The following is an 18,192-nucleotide window of genomic DNA, read 5'->3' on the forward strand; positions in this document are numbered from 1 at the left end:
ATACAAAACCCTCTTGTTACATTTGCGGAAAAACATTCTCTTCCGACAAGTCCTTGTTTGGTCACATGAGGGTTCACCCTGAAAGTGTCAGGAAGGGAACTGAAACCCCCACATCCTTCGATTCTTCTGAATCTCCTTGGGGACGGTGTGCCACTGGTAAAAGAAGCCGCAGAAGGGACAAGGGTTTGGAACAAGGGTTTGAAGTTGATTCGCTCATGCAAGAAGCTGCATATACTCTCATGTTGATGGCAAAAGGGAAGAATCTTGGAGATGAAGTGAAGCATGCTAGTGATAGTGATCATGTTGATTTGGTGCTGCCATTCAAGAAGCGTAGAATTGAACAGAAATCACTTGCCATGGTGGGTAATCAGAAGGGCTCATTTCAGTCCAATTTTGGGTCTAATATGCCAGCCCCAGATCAGCTGCAGCATCATTATGGTAACAACAAACCAATGCAAGTGGGTGGAATAAAAGCTACTGCAGAAGAACATGATCAGGGTCAAATTTGTAACAAGACTTTCTCAGTTATTGGTCAAGCTAACAGGGCAAAAACTCAGCCTAAGGAAAAGGGTCAGAATGGTTTTCAGATTTTTATTGGTCATTATGATCAGGCTACAACTATGGATAAGGGAGAGTTGGTTATTTGTTCTAGTGTTTTGGCATCAATAAATTTTGGCCTTTAGTGTTTGTATTATGCATAGCATGATTTCTGTTAGGAAAGTTTCTTGCTTAGAATTAGAAAGCTGTGATGTTTTGCTGTGTTAAATATGATACAAGTTTAGCACTAATTTGGTCAGTAAATATTTTTGAAAGAGATTGTCAGTATATATAGTGAGCCTTTTATGGTTTTATGTTTGGATATGTGACAGAGGCTTTAAAATCTGCAAAGTTAAATGTCTAGTTGTTGATTTTCTTTTCTTCTGTCTCTCTTCTTTTTACTCTATTTCCCCTTGTTGTGGAATGTGAATGAAACTTGTTTAAGAACTTCATTTTATTTTGTATATAAGATTTAATAAAGGGTGTCTGAAAATGGTGGTGATGTCTTGTCATCCCCTCTCTGCTTATCACATGAATTAGGTGAACTTGTAACTTGTAAACACTGGCATTAAATTCAAGAAAGAAGTGAGAATAACTTTCAATACACTTATTTACAATTGTTCACTTGGGATTATTTAATGAGTGGGTTTAGACAGACCAATTGTCCTCACTATTTTTATTTGGTACTTTGTTGCTTTTGAAATTTAATAACACTTTACCCTCATTATTTCTGGTTCATAAATTAGGCTTGTTGAGCCAATTTGGCATGCCCTTGGCTATGAAAGTCTGAAATTTACAATAAAAAAACATCTTTTTTGCAAAATCAAAGCTACTAAGCAATTCAAGTTTGTAACTTTGTCCAAATTTGTCCTTTTTTTAAAACACTCTTCTACTCCTCTTATACAAAGAGGTTCTGGCAGTGATAATGTGTATACACAATCACCATCAGGACTAGGCAATTCAAGGGCAGATATGAAGAACTAATCAATGCCACAAATAAGTTTTCAACTTCAAATCTATTGGGTGAGGGTGTCTTTGGTTCTGTGTATAAAGGATATCTTCCTCATCAAAGAGAGGTGGCAGTTAAACAGCTTAAAATGGAAGGAGGTCAGGGTGAGAGAGAATTCAAAGCTGAAGTGGAAATCATTAGTCGCATACATCATCGCTATTTGGTTTCCTTAGTGGGATACTGCATTTCAGATAACAGAAGACTGCTTATGTATGAATATATATGTCCCCAACAATACCTTTTATTTTCATCTTCAAGGTAAGGCTAGTTCTGAGTGCTGAAATGTTGTTTTGTGATATTTTTGATTCAGTTTAACCTGCTAACTAGAAGTGAAATTTGCAGGGGAACATAGGCCAGTGCTTGACTGGAAAACTGTGTTAAAGTTGCTGCCGGTGCAGATCGAGGAATAACTTATCTCCATGTTATGAAGAATTCTTTAAATGAGCAATGACACGTAGAATGAGCATGTTTTGCTTCACATTTTTAAGTGTATAATTGATTCTCCCCTGTTGAAATCAATTTTTTTTTGGGATTATGCTACAAATCCTAGTTTCTATGGTGGATAAAATCAATTGTGAGACTTCACAACTAAATTTCACAACATCATCCTACACTAATCAATTGTGAGACCTCACTACTAAATTTCACAACATCATCCAAGAGCAAAATGTTTTAGTCTAATAGTATGTGTTGCTCCATGCTTTGCATCATAACCTTCTAGGCTACTTATTATTGACCATCTCAGCTAATTCAGCTGATGGCCCAGCTTCAATAACTAAGGAAGTTACTAACTAATTCATAGCAATAGTAGGATAAAAGCAATTTTACTGCAACAATTCTACTCCATCAGCAATCAGCATGTGTATAAAGCCGGGGAAACTCCTTTATTACAGTTTAATTTATCTGCTATTGAATCAATTCACATTCTTCTCTGTTTTCTATTTGCACTTTATTTCTTATAATTTAACAAGATAACAAATGTGTCATTTTCTTCCCTCAACCTAATAAGAAAGAAGAAGGAGGAGGCAACTGAATTTATTTTTGCTATTTAAATTTATGGAAATGAAAGTTTCTGTGGACAGTTGATCATCAATTAGTGTACTTAAATAAATTAATAAAACATGCATGCATTCATGAAGATAATTGTATGGTTGAAAAGCTATACTTAGGATTATATAAACTTGGAAAATTCTATATCTTCACCTAAACCAAACTATAATATTCCCATAATCTCAGGTCAGAACTAAAGGTGCATGCTACCTTGTTTTCCAGGCTCGACCTTGCTAAGGTATGCACTTGATAATATGGAATTTGAGAGTCTGATAGATCCAAAGCTAGCAAAGAACTACATTGAGGATCTTGACTCTTTAGATTGTTCTTGTACTTCGAGGGGGCGATGTTTCTTTCTTCACTTGAACAAATCTAATTATGGGCAATTGTCCGGTAGACGATGTAGGATTCCAACTCAGATTGTGAGTTGAGTTTCTAGGCTTTAATGATTGATTGAATTAATCTTTGTGATCGATAAAGGTATGTTGCACTTAACTATTATAACTTGAAGGCTAACGTAGTAACGTTTTTCTCATCTGATAGTTCAATCTTTTATTTTTCTGCTTGATAATCAATCAATCAACCTCTTTTACTTGCTTTCGTCTCAAAATTCGGTTTATAATCCAGTTTGATCCTGGAGAGAACGATCATGGCGTTACCCCTTGTACTACACTAATCAGTTTTGTTGTAGCTAGGATTACTTTGACACGCACCGCGATAGTGCATTCGTCAAATTAATGCTGTTAGCGTGGACTTCGGTGATTATTAATTGTTTTTAGAGTATTTTTTCGTTTTTTTGTTTTATTTATTTTACTTTATTATTCTTTTTTATTTTTCATTTTTATTTAAAAAAGAAACAAAAGAGAAAAAAAAAACAAAAGAAAAGAAAGAGGAACCACTGATACACACCATTTGAATTTTTGTTTTTCTTTTATATCTTCTATATGTATCTCATATCTTTTATTCCTATCAATTATCTTCTAATTCTCTTTCCTATCCTCTATTTTTATATCACGATTTTTTTTTCTATATCTTTTCTTTAACTCTATATCATATCTTCTATGGAATTAAAGAAAAGATATAAAAAAAAATAGTGATATAAAAATAGATGATAGGAAAGAGAATTAGAAGAAAATAGATATGAATAAAAGATATGAGATAGATATAGAAGACATAAAAGAAAAATAACCTACAATCTAATAATTGAAAGAAATTCAAATGATGTATAACGTGGTTCCTCTTTTCTTTTTGTTTTGTTTTTTTTCTCTTTTTTTTTTAAATAAAAATGAAAAATAAAATGATAAAGTAAAATAAAATAAATAAAACAAAAAATTAAAAAATACTCTAAAAACAATTAAAAAATCATCGAAATCCTCGACAACAGCGCCAATTTGATGAAGGTATTGTCGCGAGTGCGTGTCAAAATAATCCTGCAACAAAACCGATTAGCGTGATACAAGGTGTAACACTATGATCGTTCTCTCCAGAACCAAAGTGAATTATAAATCGAATCTAGAGACAAAAGCAAGTAAAATGGGTTGATTGATTGATTATCAAGCAGGAAAATAAAAGATTGAACTATCATATGAGAAAAACGTTAGCCTTCAGGTTATAATAGTCAAGTAGCATACCTTCATCGATCACAAGAGATTAATTCAATTAATCATTCAAGCCTCGATCCTCTACAGAACAATCGCATAGAATTCAATTTGTTCAAGTGAAGAAAGAAACATCGCCCCCTCGAAGTACAAGAACAGTCTAAAGAATCAAGATCCCCAAAGCTAACAACCAATCGGTGTTAGAGATTTACATACTTTTAAGAACAACATTCACAATTGCTTCAATTGATTCACTCGCTTAAATAAGGAAATTAGAATTAAATACAACTTCAAATTCAGATGTCATGAACAAAAAAACATATTCAAGCATCAGTACATATCATAAATCAACTTTGAATAAAAAAGACGAATTACTATTAAAAACTGAATATCAGGTGTGCAAACATTTGAAAATTAAGAACCTATGACTAACGGAAAAGTTTAGCAAGGCATGAGAAAATTAAAATAACTAAAATAAGGTTTAAAAGAGAAAAGGAGACATGAGGCACCTAACAAGAGCCTCAACTAGTCTATTTATACTAATAAATAAACTTGTACATCAAGTAACAATCCCTTGTTATCTAAATCTTTTCTAAATCTTCACAAATCCCTTGAATAACTAAGAGGCTAGTAACCTACATATTTGGTACACTGATGCATTTGGAAGTAAAGATTATATGGCTCAGCGGAGGTGCACTGGGGCATTTACATCTGAAATGGATTACTGCATCAGATTCCCTTGATTCTTGTGACAAACTCTTGTTCACTTTATTATTTGTTCTTGTGCAACAACTTATAAGTTTTTGTAGTTAGAATTTATGAAGGGAAGGTGAAACTTGGTGCAATGATAATGTTGCTTGCTATTGCTAAACCCTTTGGTGAAACTAGTTCTAGTTGCAGAAACATCCTCTCTACTTATGTGGATTAGGCTGCATAATGCCCCCAATGCAGACTCCATGCATATTCCACAATAGTGAAAGCCTCAGGCATTAAGCCACCAGTTTTAAAGAATTAAGAAGCTACTTTGTCCTCGGAGACTCCATAAGTTGTTATCAAAATTACTAACATTTCCTACAGGTAGTTTATATATTGTGTTATCTATATGTTCTTTTTAATACTTGCAGGTGAAGATTAAGAAGCTACTTTGTTCCCAAAGATTAAGTGTGGATGATTTAGCAACTTTATGAATTAGGATTAAATTATGATTCTATCTTATGAATTATTTTGATTAATAAGCTACTTTATATTTATATTTCAATGTTGAGTATTGTAATGTTTCCAACACGATGTTAATTTATATATGACTTGACTTTTATTTTATTGTCTTTTATGTAAATCTATTACCGCATATCAATATCAATATATATATATTAAAAGAATAAGGATTATGAGAACCACTTGTTGATGTGTCATCACCTGGGACGACATTTTCTTCTCTGGTGCATTCTCACAATTAGTGGATTTTCTAGGTGACTTCCTCTACTTGCTTCCCTCCTTTCCCTGACTACGTGTCGCCCTCTCCTTCATTCTCCTTCTCCAAAACATTTTCGTGTGGCGTCCCTCTATTCGCCGGCCTGGCTCCTTTCGAGTTTCCCCATCCAATTTGTTGGTTCAACTTTCTGAATTTTCAAATTTTGAATTACATATCTCGTTCCCCAGGTTGGCCTCCACGAGAAAGTAGTTCAACGCCGCCCCTCTCACCAATCAAATGACACCTGAATGCTTTTCCCAATCCTCCAATTTCATGGTTGCCATCCTTTCCGTCAGGTATTCGCCATTTCCCCACCACGCTAACACATGTGACGTGCCACTACGTAAAAATAACAATCATAATGGAGATGCATAAAAGCCGAATGATTCCTCTAAGAGTGTATTTGAAACCCATATTTGAATTCAAATGATCTCTCTTAAATTATTCACTACCACTTAGACACATCAAAATATTTTGTCGTCTAAAACATTTCCACAATTGTGACTATTTTTTTTGGTACATCGGAAAGATAAATTGCACCCGCCAGGAATTGATCCTTGGACCACCCCCTACCTTATCCATATGTCTCTCAGCTCATACCACTTGAGCTATTCTAGGGGACCACAATTGTGACTATTATATCGGCATAACTTAATAGATTTTTTAAACTTTATTTTTTTGAAACTTGATAGATTTTTTAAACTTATAAAGGCTCTAATTACAAAAAATTAAAAGTGAAAATACTTTTAAAAAAGTTGTAAGAATTTAATTAAGAATGTGATGGAAATATATAGGAATATGCAATGCGATTAAACCATGAACATTCATGCTACTTTGGATGGTTGTGTGACCTTTGATCACTAAGCACAATGAACAAATACGGTTCACCATTGCGCACTGCCGCAATTTTTTTTCCTACGGATTAATAATAAATTAATTATGAATTTAGCAACATGCATAAATCAACAAATGGATAACAAACAACTCAGCATTATTAGATTATTTATCTTTTGCAGATGCTATTAAAGATAAAGAAATAGTAATGTTTATCTTTTATTTGAATAAAATAAAACGTCGCATAAATTCGACATAACGTGTAAGCCTTAATTTTCTAGGGTGGGCCTTTATTATGAATAAACAAGTTTCTCACGGGTGATGACTCAACTGGTTACGTTCCCCCGACTCATTCATCTCTCTCTCGCATCTCTCTCTCTCACCTTTCTTCCTTCTTCCTCTTCGATCCGAAACCCACCGCCTCCAACGCCCACAGATCTCCATTCTCTAACCTCACTCACCACCTTCCACAAAATTCCTCTGCACTCTTCATCGCTTTTCGTTTTTCCCTCTCCTCTTTTCTTCGCAGCTTTCTGCAATTTACTCTTCTAGGGTTTCCAGTTTCCACGAGCAACACGTTACACAGTTATTTCTGGTACACTTTCGCACACTCTCTTCACTGTATTTCATCCGCGATTGATTTTCCGGGAAACCGAAGGAAATTCAAATCCATCGCGAGGGGGAAAATTTTTAGAACTGACATTATTTAACTGCTCTACGATTTTAACATGTCGCACTAGTTGTTAAATGTTGTTCGTGATGAAAACTGACCGGTGTAGTGTAGATTTTGGAGATTTGTGTTTGTTGCCTGTGATTTTGGATCTGGAGTTTGATGATAAGATCACTACACTGTTACATGTTTTAATTGATTGGTTTTAGTGGAACTGAATGTTAATGGTTCTTGAATATGTGCGCGTTGTGACTGTTAGGGTTATACCTAGATTTATTTGCTGTGTTAGTGAGCTGGTTCTAATATAGTGATAGGTCATTGTTATCGGCTGAATCGTTGCATGAAGTTCGGACCGTTACTTGAGTTTTGATATATTTGAACATAGTTGCATCGTTTACTAGAAATAGAAACATTTAATTAGAGAATGACTGCATGAGGGGAATGGACAAACTTAGATATTATGTCATGTAAGTCAATAATCTTGGCCAGTGAGACCTAAGAGCAGTTGAACTTTGCGCTATGTTTAGTATTTTGGTAGACATGAAATGGAGAGAATAATGAAGATACCTAGTAGTTTGTATGAATAGGCACTATAGCAGCCTCAAATCAGAACTAAAGTTTGTTAGAATTATAAGTTTCTTCACTCCTTACTCATGTGTAAGAGTTAAGATTTTAGGTGTCAATAATAAGATGGCATATTGAGAAATTGCTATTGAATCCTGAATTACCAGTTTATGTTAATCCTGGTGCTCCCTTAAGATTTAAGAAAGAATTATATTTTATATCTGCAGTTTCAATTATAACATTATAAGTACAAATTTAATTTTTTAGACTGTATGCCTGTAGCATGTGTTAAGTTTCTTGCAATGCAATATATCTATTAATTGTATTATTTTTCTCTCAGTCCCTCTTTTCAGGCCTTTCAATTGGCTTGAATGACCGTGTGGAGGCAACGAGGCTATGACTTCAAGCATGTTGAGTGGGGAGCGAAGGTATGTTTTGATTTGTGTGCATCGGAAGGTACTAATAGTGGACTAGAGGGCTTTGGATAATGTGCATGAAGTTCTTTCCTGTCATTTATTCAAAATCCAAATTTGTGCTTTGGAATGCACAGATCACAGTGATACTTAATTTTTGTGGAGAATTTATTAATATTGTTCCATTGGTCAGTTGTAACCGCTTGTCTTCCAATTGATGTTTCAAGTTATGGTCTCCCCCAATGTGTGTTTGACTTAGAGCTAAATTAAGTGGCTAAAAATTTGAAATTAATGTTGCTAATGCTGGTGCAGATGGGCCTCTTCCAGGAGAAGTGGTATGACTGTGTTAGGAAAAGTTGCAGTTCCAAAACCTATCAACTTACCTAGTCAGAGGTATTATTTGGTTTCTGGCTGAACCCTTCCTCTTCTTAGTTTACTAAAATGGTTGGTTAACCATCTGCAAATTTTCCCTCTTGTTTGTAATCAGGTTAGAAAATCATGGTCTGGACCCAAATGTGGAGATTGTTCCCAAGTGAGTGAATATTTTATCGACATGAATGATATACCCTTCTCTGCTGCTTCCTTTCTTTTCCTAGTTCTCGAATTTTTATGCTTGCCTGGTCTGTATTTTGATTAGGGGTACACTCAGCTGGGGTAGTAGATCATCCTCTTCTGCATCAAATGCATGGGGTTCTTCTCTGTCCCCAAATACTGATGGTGGTCCTAATTCGCCCAGCCACCTCAGTGCCCGTCCATCATCTGGTGGAAGTGGAACACGACCTTCTACTGCTGGTAGTGATAGGGCTCTTGAGCCCAGCACAAATGCATGGGGGTCAAATTCTCGGCCTTCATCAGCATCTGGAGCACTGCCAACAACCAATTCTTCGCTGGCACCATTGCGTCCTCGCAGTGCAGAAACAAGACCTGGTAGCTCACAGCTGTCTCGATTTGCTGAACCCTTAATTGAAAACTCAGGTGCTTGGAATGCTGCTAGGACCTCAGAAAAACTGGTAGGTTTCTGTTATTATTTGTATTAGAAAATCTAGTACTACTACTAGTTACTTTTGAAGGTTGTTGGGTTAATTTTCTGATAGTGGTTCATGGGCTGATTTCATCAAGTGTTTAAGCTGACAATAATTTACATTGGAATTATTTTACTGAAGTGAAGAATTTTATACTGCTTCACCAATTTTATGTTGGTTAGGATAGTGTTCACCTGATTACTGGGCATGGAATTTTTTGCTAACGCACATTTGTAGCAATAGTTTGATATTGTGTGGTAAGGGCTACTTTCTTGGACTATGGTTTACTAATCAAGACCTTTGGTGTTGAAATTCCAAACATCTCATCTATATACTAGTTTTACCCTTTTAGGGATGCTGTCTAACTTCTAAGTAGATAATATATCTGAGTGTGACATTGTACTTATATTCTTAATGCCCACCTACCTTTGGTTGTCTATGTTTTGCATACATTGCTATCCTTGCTGTTGATACCAGCCACTTTTTGTACAAATGCAGGGAGTTGCACAACTCAAGAATTCTGAATTTTCTCTGAGCTCTGGAGACTTTCCCACCCTTGGTACTGAGAAGGACAAGCCTGGCCTGAATTCTGAGGTGCAAGGTATTATAATTTGTACATTTATAATGGTGATTACTTAGTTAAAACTGGTATCTATTTTGTTACTGACAAAATACGTGCATTTTACGGTTGTTTTTTTCACATTTCAACGGATTTATCATTTAGTAGGGGTCACTATCAGTAAAATGTTTTTGACTGAAGTTCTAGGATTTTGTACTTAAGTTGTTCAATAATAATATCAATTGTCCCTTTTACACACTTGGAGCCACAATACTTCACCATGCGTTGTACAAGGGCCGCACATCTTATGTGAAAGTTTTATAATTGGAGTTGCTATATAGTCTCAAAGAAGTACTATTAGTCTAATGTTGGAAATGGATTACAGGAGGAGTTGCTTAGATTTAGGAAGTTTCTTTTTTTAGTTACCATAATATGTTGTATCGAGTGTTTCGTACAAGTTTCGCTATAGTGTTATTCATCTTATACAGGTGTTGACTGTGCAAGCCTGCAAGAGTCTTAAAATGGGAAAAAGATGGTTGTAGTAGTTTTATCATTGTTGTTGAATAGTTATACTGCAACACTGTTTGTTTTTATCTTAAAACATACATTGTAGAAGTTCCATTAGTTTTATGAAGTATACTGCTTGGTTCTACAATATTTTTTTTTGGAATAAGTTATTTTTATCAACCATTGGCAGACCACATTTCTCATGCTCGCCCTGGCTCATCTTCTGGACTCGGGAGAGAGATAAATGAGACCTCCGTTGGTGGTATGTATGCATGCTCTTGCCTTTATACTGATGTGTCTGCTCAATTTTTATCCTGTTTATTTTTTTCTTCTAAGATTTTGCATTCAATCATCGATAATGACATCAGGTGTTGCTGATATGACAGATGATGTTTCTACAAATGCAAGTATTAAGGGCGGAACTGTAAATTCTTGGAGAAGAGATTCTCAGGCTCACAACGATGATGGTGTGAGACCTAGCATGGAGAAATGGCAGGGAAATTCCCAGCCTTACCCTAATGCTGGTTTCCCTCCTCAGCACTTTGATGGTTGGCATGGTCCTCCAGTAAATAACCCTCAAAGCTGTGTTTGGTTCAGGGGTCCTCCTAGTGGTCCTCCATTTGGAAATCCTGTTCCTCCAGGTGGCTTTCCAATTGAACCATTTCCGTATTATCGTCCACATATGCCCCCTAATGCTATTGCCAACCCACCCTTGGTTCCCCCTCCTGGGACTGGACCAAGAGGGCCCCATAAGAATGGAGAAGTCTATAGGCCTCATATGTCTGATGCCTATATTCGCCCAGGCATGCCTATCAGACCAGGCTTCTATCCTGGTTCGGTGGCATATGAGGGATATTACAGTCCTCCAATGAGCTACTGCAATTCAAATGAACGAGATGCTCCTTTCATGGGAATGGCCTCTGGACCCCCCGTTTATAACAGATACTCAAATCAAAACCCCCCTGAGCCTGGCAATTCGCAAGGCAGATCTGGTGGATATAGTAATGCTGGGGAGCAAGTGGCATCAGAGCAAGTGGAATCCAGCCATCTTCCTGATACTTCTGGACCTTACAGAGTTCTTCTTAAGCAACATGAGTCAGATGCAAATAATGAACCAACAAATTGGGAGGACTCAAAGTCGATCAATGCATCATATGTGGATGCCAAAGACCGACCAAGAATGACAGTTTGGGACAATGAGCAGAGATCAAATAAAAGAAAGAATGAGTTGGATTTGAGGACCAGTGCTCACGGTGAAGAAGTTTCTTCTCAGACTTCAGACAATCAAGTATTGAATTCTTCTGCAATTGTTAGGGCCAAAGTTCCTGAAAGTTCAAGTAACCTTAAAAAATCTGATGAGATTTCAGCTAGGAAATTGGATGGTGTTGCCTCTGATATTCTAGAAATCCCCCCAAGGCAATCTGTTGCAAAAGATGCTAGTCTGATTCAGAAGATAGAGAGTTTGAATGCAAAAGCCAGGGATAATTCATCTGCTAGAATAAAAGAGGAGCAAAGAAATAAATTTCCTGCTCGTAATGCTCCGGTAAACCGTGTAGAAAATGAAGTTGGGGCTGATGTTGTGTTACCTGCAAGAATACATGCCACCGAAGTCATAAATCCTGCCCATCGTGAAGTATGTGTTTCTGGTGCGGAAAAGAATTTGGAATCCCCATCTTTCACTGGAACAGCCATGCCAAGGTATGGCCATACCTTCTTGATGTTGACTGTGATTATGGTGGCTCATTTATGTAATTGACCAATTATCCCAAAAGCTTAATCTGTTGGGTAAAGGATATTATACTTCTAACACGCCCCTTCACGCAAGAGCCTTTTGGGCTTGAAGTGTGGACAATGCACAGACCGCATGCCATGTACTGCAATTCAACTTTTTTATTAGAAAAATGGGGGTAATATGGATCGAACTCTATACAGTCATAGAGGCTTTGATACTATGTAATTAACCAATTTCCCCAAAGCTTAAGTTGTTGGGTAAAGAATATTATATTTGTAACAATTTATCTTGTTGAAAATTATTCAAATGCTTATTTACAGGCGAACTGCTGTTGGCATGCAAAGTAGAGGTGATAATCGTAACAAAGGCAGATTAAACAATCAAGATGCTGATGGTTGGAGAAAGAAGTCTCTGGTTGAAGATTCTTCTGCTTCATCAGGGGCACTATTGCAAGTATCTAATGTTCTTGTGGGTGACCATTGTATATCTGTTAACCAAGTAAGGCACAATGGAGAATCTGCTCAAACCAGGACTGATCCTGCTGAAAACCACGCACAGGTATGCACCTTTTCTATGATTATTACTTGCTGACACCAGTACATCTAAAATTTACATAATGCATTTTTTTAACTTGACAGCGTGCCAAAATGATAGAGTTAGCCAAGCAACGGACTAAGCAACTGCAGGAAGAAGAGGACGAGCGAATAAGAAAGCAAAAGGTTAAAGCACTTGCAAAATTGGATGAGTTAAATAGGCGTTCTCAAGCAGTGGACGGGTCAAGTCAGAAAGAGGATGCTACAAGTTCTTCCATCCAGAATAAGCAAGAGGAATTACGACCTTCTGAAACAGCAATTGCAACAGGCAAATCCAGAGTTGTCGGTGGAAATTCTAATGCCAATACTGTTTGTCAGATTAATGATACCAGCGCTAATGTTGTGGAAAAATCTCCAATCTTGTCCAGTGAGCCACCTTTAGAATCACTTAAGACTTCTCGCAAAGAACCTGTTCTGGATCATAATCAGTCAATGACCCTCCATCAAGAGGTTAATAGTGCTGATGCAACTACTTTACAGGTCAACAGCAATATTGCCTCAAAGCAGAAGCGAACAAGTTATAAACAGAAGCAGAATATTCCTTCAGAAAAAACGCAGAATGAAAAGGTTGTTTCCACCACCTCAACTGCCCCGAAAGTTCAGAAGGAGACAGTGGCTCATGTTTCTCTATCTTCTAGCATTGTTACAAATGAAGTTGGTTCAGCCTGTGCCCATGGTTCCATCAATCCCCCTGCTGCAGTTGAGTCTTCAGTAAACTTGAGAAAGAAGAATAACAGGAATAACAAAAACAAACATAGAGTTGAAGGAACTTCATCTCTTGACACACCACAATCAGCAACAGTACCAAAAGAAGCCAATCATTCCAAAAGTTCAATAGAAGGTGATAAGTCCAAGGCTTCTGAGTTTGAGTCAGATCAGGGCTTACTTCAGCCAGCACCCTTGTCTAAAGATCCACATCAGTTTTCAGAGCAACACAGATATTTAGCAAATGAGGAATCCCATGCTAGAACGAATAGCCAGTGGAAATCACAGCACTCTCGTAAGACCCCACGAAATACTCAGCCTAATAGACCAACAGAGAAATCCCATGGTAGTGATGCTGTGATGTGGGCGCCGGTTAAGCCACAGAACAAGACTGAGATCATGGATGAATCAAATGTGAAAAGTAACATTGAGGCAGTTAATCCTGTAAAGAGTGATCAGCAGGTCCATAATTTAAAAAATAAGAGGGCAGAAATAGAGAGATATATTCCAAAGCCTGTTGCAAAAGAAATGGCTCAGCAAGGAAGCATACAACCGATGGCTTCGTCAATCAGTCAGGCTCATACTGATAATAGTGTTGAAAGAATTGATTCTGGATCGCAGGGCCCCCACAGTGCTCAACATACTAATTTTGTTTTGGGAAAAGTGGGTTCAGGAATGGAGTCCAAAAATAAAGATGGCAGGCATGCTAAGCAGGGAAAAGCACTTGGATCATGGCGGCAGCGAAATCAAACAGAATCAACTAATGTCCATGATATGCAGGATGGACCGGACCATGATTCAAATGCTGAACCAAATGTTCAACAACCAGAGCATCATGATGATCAGAAGTCTGAGATAAAATTTGTTAAGGGGCAAACTATGCATTTTAATGACTCTAATAATCTTGATGGTTCAAACAATCCTGAGACTCATGATCCTGTTCCTGTAATTAAAGACCATGCAGCAACAGCAGGTAGAGGGAGGCGGGCTCCTTTCAGAGGACACAAGGGTGTAGTAGGGGTGAATCATGATGTGGATCACAAAAAAAACACTTGGGAGACAGATAAAATTGAAACACACTTCTCGTCCTCTGTGCATGGTCAACCAGATGTTGGTGCTGCTCTTAAAGAAAATCGAGGTGCTGGGGAACGCTTGACGTCTCAATGGCAACCCAAATCTCAAGCATCTAATAATCAGAGTGGAAATAGGCACAATGATCAGAATGTCAGCTCAGTGGTTGTTGGAGCTAACAGAAAGGATTCCACTAGTGATGGTGAATCTCTTCCGGCAGGCCGTGGCAAGAGTTCCAATGCTCATGTCGCCCAACCTCACCATGATCAATCTGTCTCTGAAAAGAGTAAGGTTCGAGATGCTCCACATTTTGGGAATCAAGATGCTAAAAGAGAAAAGAAAAATGCTCCACCCAAAAGGCGCCCCCATTCTCCAAATCTGGTATATGGTAGCTCGGTTGAGCAGGCTCCAGCAAGTACGGATCTTTTGCATGAGCAGCAGCACCCACCATCGTCAGGGTTTGGCAAAAATGGAAACCAAAATCGGTTTGGAAGAGGTCATGAATCTCGTGGAGATTGGAAATCACATCCCCAAGATAGCAGACGTCATAACCAACCTACAAACCGGGAAAGGCAGGGCTCAAACTTGCATTATGAGTATCACCCTGTTGGGCCATACAATGACGGCAAGTTGGACAACTTTGATCGATCTAATGATGGTAACCATGGTGGGGGGAGATTTAGGGAGAGAGGTCCCACTCATTCGCGACGAAACGGGGGAAACTCTCATGGACGCCAGGGTGGTGATTAGATAGTGTGTCATTCAGTTCCAAGAGGTTTTTTAAGGTGGTCTTTTTTCTGTTTCATATGAAGCCACACATCAATTAACTGTGCTGCCGTAATCAGCTTTCAGGTATATGCAGTCTAGGTTGAAGATACGTTTCAATTTCAATTTTTTTATGTAGTCCAATCAATTATCTTCTGATGGTCGGTATATATATTCAGCAGGGCTAGGAGCGGTGAAGATGGTGCCCCCGTTTTTTTGGCGGGGCTGGGGGTTTTGATGGTTAGTGCCGTGTGGTTGATTGTTATTTTTCTAATGTATCTGATTAAAAAAAATAGTAATTTGATGGCATTTTATTTCTGAAAGGTAGTGTGTAACACTTGACATGTTTCAACGAATCTATTGCTAGGGACATCAAAGAGAATATATGTATTTGCATTCCACAATCCACGGCTCACTTTTCATTGTATTTTCTGCTGGAAATATATAAAATATGTTCAAGTGTTTGCCCTGAGTTAACAGGATCACTTCTATTACTTCAATTGAGATAGTGTGACTAGTCAGTAGTTCTGTCCAGAACTAAGCTAATGAGCAATTTATTATTTATGTATATAGTTTTGCTTTTTTCTCGTTTGTTTTGATTTTTTTTTCTGTTCCTCTCTACTTAAAACTGATTAAGTGCGAGACTTTTGGATATTAATAGGTTGTATCTTTGGTTACAAAGGAAAATGGATATTAATTGGTTGATGTAATAAAGATATTTTATTTATGGTGAATTATGTGATATCCACATTTTTTTTTGGTGTGATACCCACATTTGGTGATTTAATAGACTAATGACATGTTGTAATTGAATTTATAATTCTCAATGTTATAATTCTAGTCTTAATAGTACTCTCATTCATTGGGTAACTCAGCTATCCCCCGACGACCTTTGTTGACGTCCACCACGACCTTGCAGAGGTTGCAGTGAATCTCGACCCTAACATTGAGTCTTAGCGACATGATTTCGATCAAGGGAGAGACTAAACACCTATTTAATTGACGCCATTATTCTTAAGTAATATTATTGAGAAAATACAATTGCTGACTCATGTGATACATTAGTCTTTATTACTATGTTAACCCATTTAGGGTACAATACCTTGACCTGAAGTAAGGTACCACAGCAAGATCGTTAACTCAATGTTTAGTCCATCCGTTCTTTATTAACTGTCCACTTTGAAAAAAAAAAGATTGTTCCTATATATCTGTCCACTGATAAAATACATTCTAAAGCGTGATATAGGAAAATAAATTATACTTTCATGAAAATCAACATAATTAATTGCTTTCCTTAATTTATGTGAACATTCTCTTCCTTGACAGATAAATAGGAACGGAGTACTCCCTCCGTTCCTTATTAACTGTCCACTTTTAAGAAATTTTTTTGTTCTTATATATCTGTCCACTTAGAATTTTAAGACAACATTAATTGATGTTTTTCCAAGGAATACCCTTACAAAAACAATAAATGAAGAAAGATAAAATACATTCTAAATGGTGATATAGGAAAACAAATACTCCCTCCGTCCCTAATTATAAGTCAAAGTTGAGACTTATGTTTTGTCACTAAATATAAGCTAAAGTTGTAAAAGCTAATATTTTTTTCCATATTTACCCTTGCATTTATTGGTTTTTTAATTCCAACATTTTGAAATTAAAACCCACTTTTACTCTCTTTCCTCCTAGTCTACCCACTTAAATAGGGGTAAATATAGAAGATTGTACCATCTTTTTAAAAACCAATGCATCAATTAAGACTTTCTTAATAAACGTGATTTTTACAACTTTAGCTTATAATTAGGGACAGAGGGAGTAATACTTTTATGAAAATCAACACAATTAATTGCTTTACTTAATTTGTGTGAACCTTCTCTTCCTGAACAGATAAATAGGAACGGAGGGAGTATAAAACAAGCAAATTAGCGGAAATTGTAACAATTCAAATCAGTATTATGAATCATGTGTGTCTGTCCAAGGGTAGGTTTGGATACTTTGTTTGACCCAACTTATTTTGGACTTAAAAGCTACTTTTAAGTCAAAGTTAAAAACAAGAGTTTTTAAAAAAAGTAGAAGCCGTTTGTCAATTTTTATTTTTTTATAACTTAAAAGCTACTTTTAAGTTAAAGGTTGTTTGGTAAAACTCTTTAAAAAAAGTCTCATGTTCCATTTTTTCTTTTTTCTTTTAATTAATTTAAATTTATTTTAGTGCTTAATTAAAATATTTAACTAGTAATTTAACATAGAATGATCTATGTTACTTTTTAACAAAATTTTAAAAAATAGGCCAACAATAACCATCATAATAACCAACGTCACCTTCAAACCCTATTTTCTTCACCCAACAACAAAACTTATTTTGATCTAATATATTCTCGCACAACACTGAGTTTGAATGGTTAATATTAATTGGATTGAAACAATATTGTTTGAGTGATGAATATTTACAACCTATTAGGGGTTAACTATCAGAGCCAGTTACTAGGATTGAAAGAAAGGAGGGCGTGGAGATGGCAGCGCCAAGCTTTTCTCCATTTCTTGCAAGTTTCTATCACAAGATAACAGGGAGCAAAATTCAGAATCACAAATACTTAACGAGCATAGCAATGATCAGAATCTGCCCATTTATTTCAAAGATTTGGGCTTATGCAAGGATTTGAAAAAGCTCCTTTTTTTCAAAGCTCCTCAAAATATTTTTTTCTAAAAAGTTACTTTTAGCAATTTTCTTCATAAAAATAAATTCATAAAAATGGGGTTGTCTAAATGACCCATGATAAAGTTTGGGTTAAATAACCCATCATCCAATCACATTGAAGATAAATGAGTTGGAAATAAATTAATAAATAAAATATAGAAATTCCAACTCATTTATCTCCAATTTGATTGGATGATGGGTTATTTAACCCAAACTTTATCATGGGTCATTTAGACAACACCCATAAAAATAAGTAGCTTTTAAGTCAAAGATTTTTTAATGAAATCTGTTTGACCCAACTTTTCCTTAAAAGTGACTTTTAAGTCAAAAATAAGCTGGACCAAACACTACCTTAAACTTTTTTCTAATGAATTTTTTCAAAATCAAGTGAGGGCAG

At 36.4% G+C, this 18,192-nt stretch overlaps 1 protein-coding gene across 3 annotated transcripts; it reads left to right on the forward strand.

The window, feature by feature from the left end:
* The first annotated feature begins 6,813 nt into the window (after positions 1–6,813).
* On the forward strand, positions 6,814–15,594 carry LOC130712064 (protein MODIFIER OF SNC1 1). 3 transcript variants are annotated; one of them, XM_057561896.1, is made up of 11 exons: positions 6,814–7,094; positions 8,074–8,161; positions 8,459–8,539; positions 8,634–8,678; positions 8,784–9,156; positions 9,667–9,769; positions 10,425–10,496; positions 10,603–11,932; positions 12,287–12,524; positions 12,605–15,187; positions 15,280–15,594. In XM_057561896.1, the coding sequence occupies exons 2-10, from the start codon at positions 8,130–8,132 to the stop codon at positions 15,083–15,085; spliced, it is 4,755 nt and encodes a 1,584-aa protein (XP_057417879.1). In that variant the 5' UTR covers positions 6,814–7,094; positions 8,074–8,129; the 3' UTR covers positions 15,086–15,187; positions 15,280–15,594. The 3 variants fall into 3 exon arrangements, with proteins under 3 accessions (XP_057417879.1, XP_057417878.1, XP_057417880.1); XM_057561895.1 differs by having other exon boundaries at positions 15,283–15,594; XM_057561897.1 differs by having other exon boundaries at positions 10,621–11,932; positions 15,283–15,594.
* The last annotated feature ends 2,598 nt before the right edge of the window (positions 15,595–18,192 follow it).

The sequence above is a fragment of the Lotus japonicus genome, chromosome 4, assembly GCF_012489685.1.
Source record: "Lotus japonicus ecotype B-129 chromosome 4, LjGifu_v1.2".
Classification (NCBI taxonomy): domain Eukaryota; kingdom Viridiplantae; phylum Streptophyta; class Magnoliopsida; order Fabales; family Fabaceae; genus Lotus; species Lotus japonicus.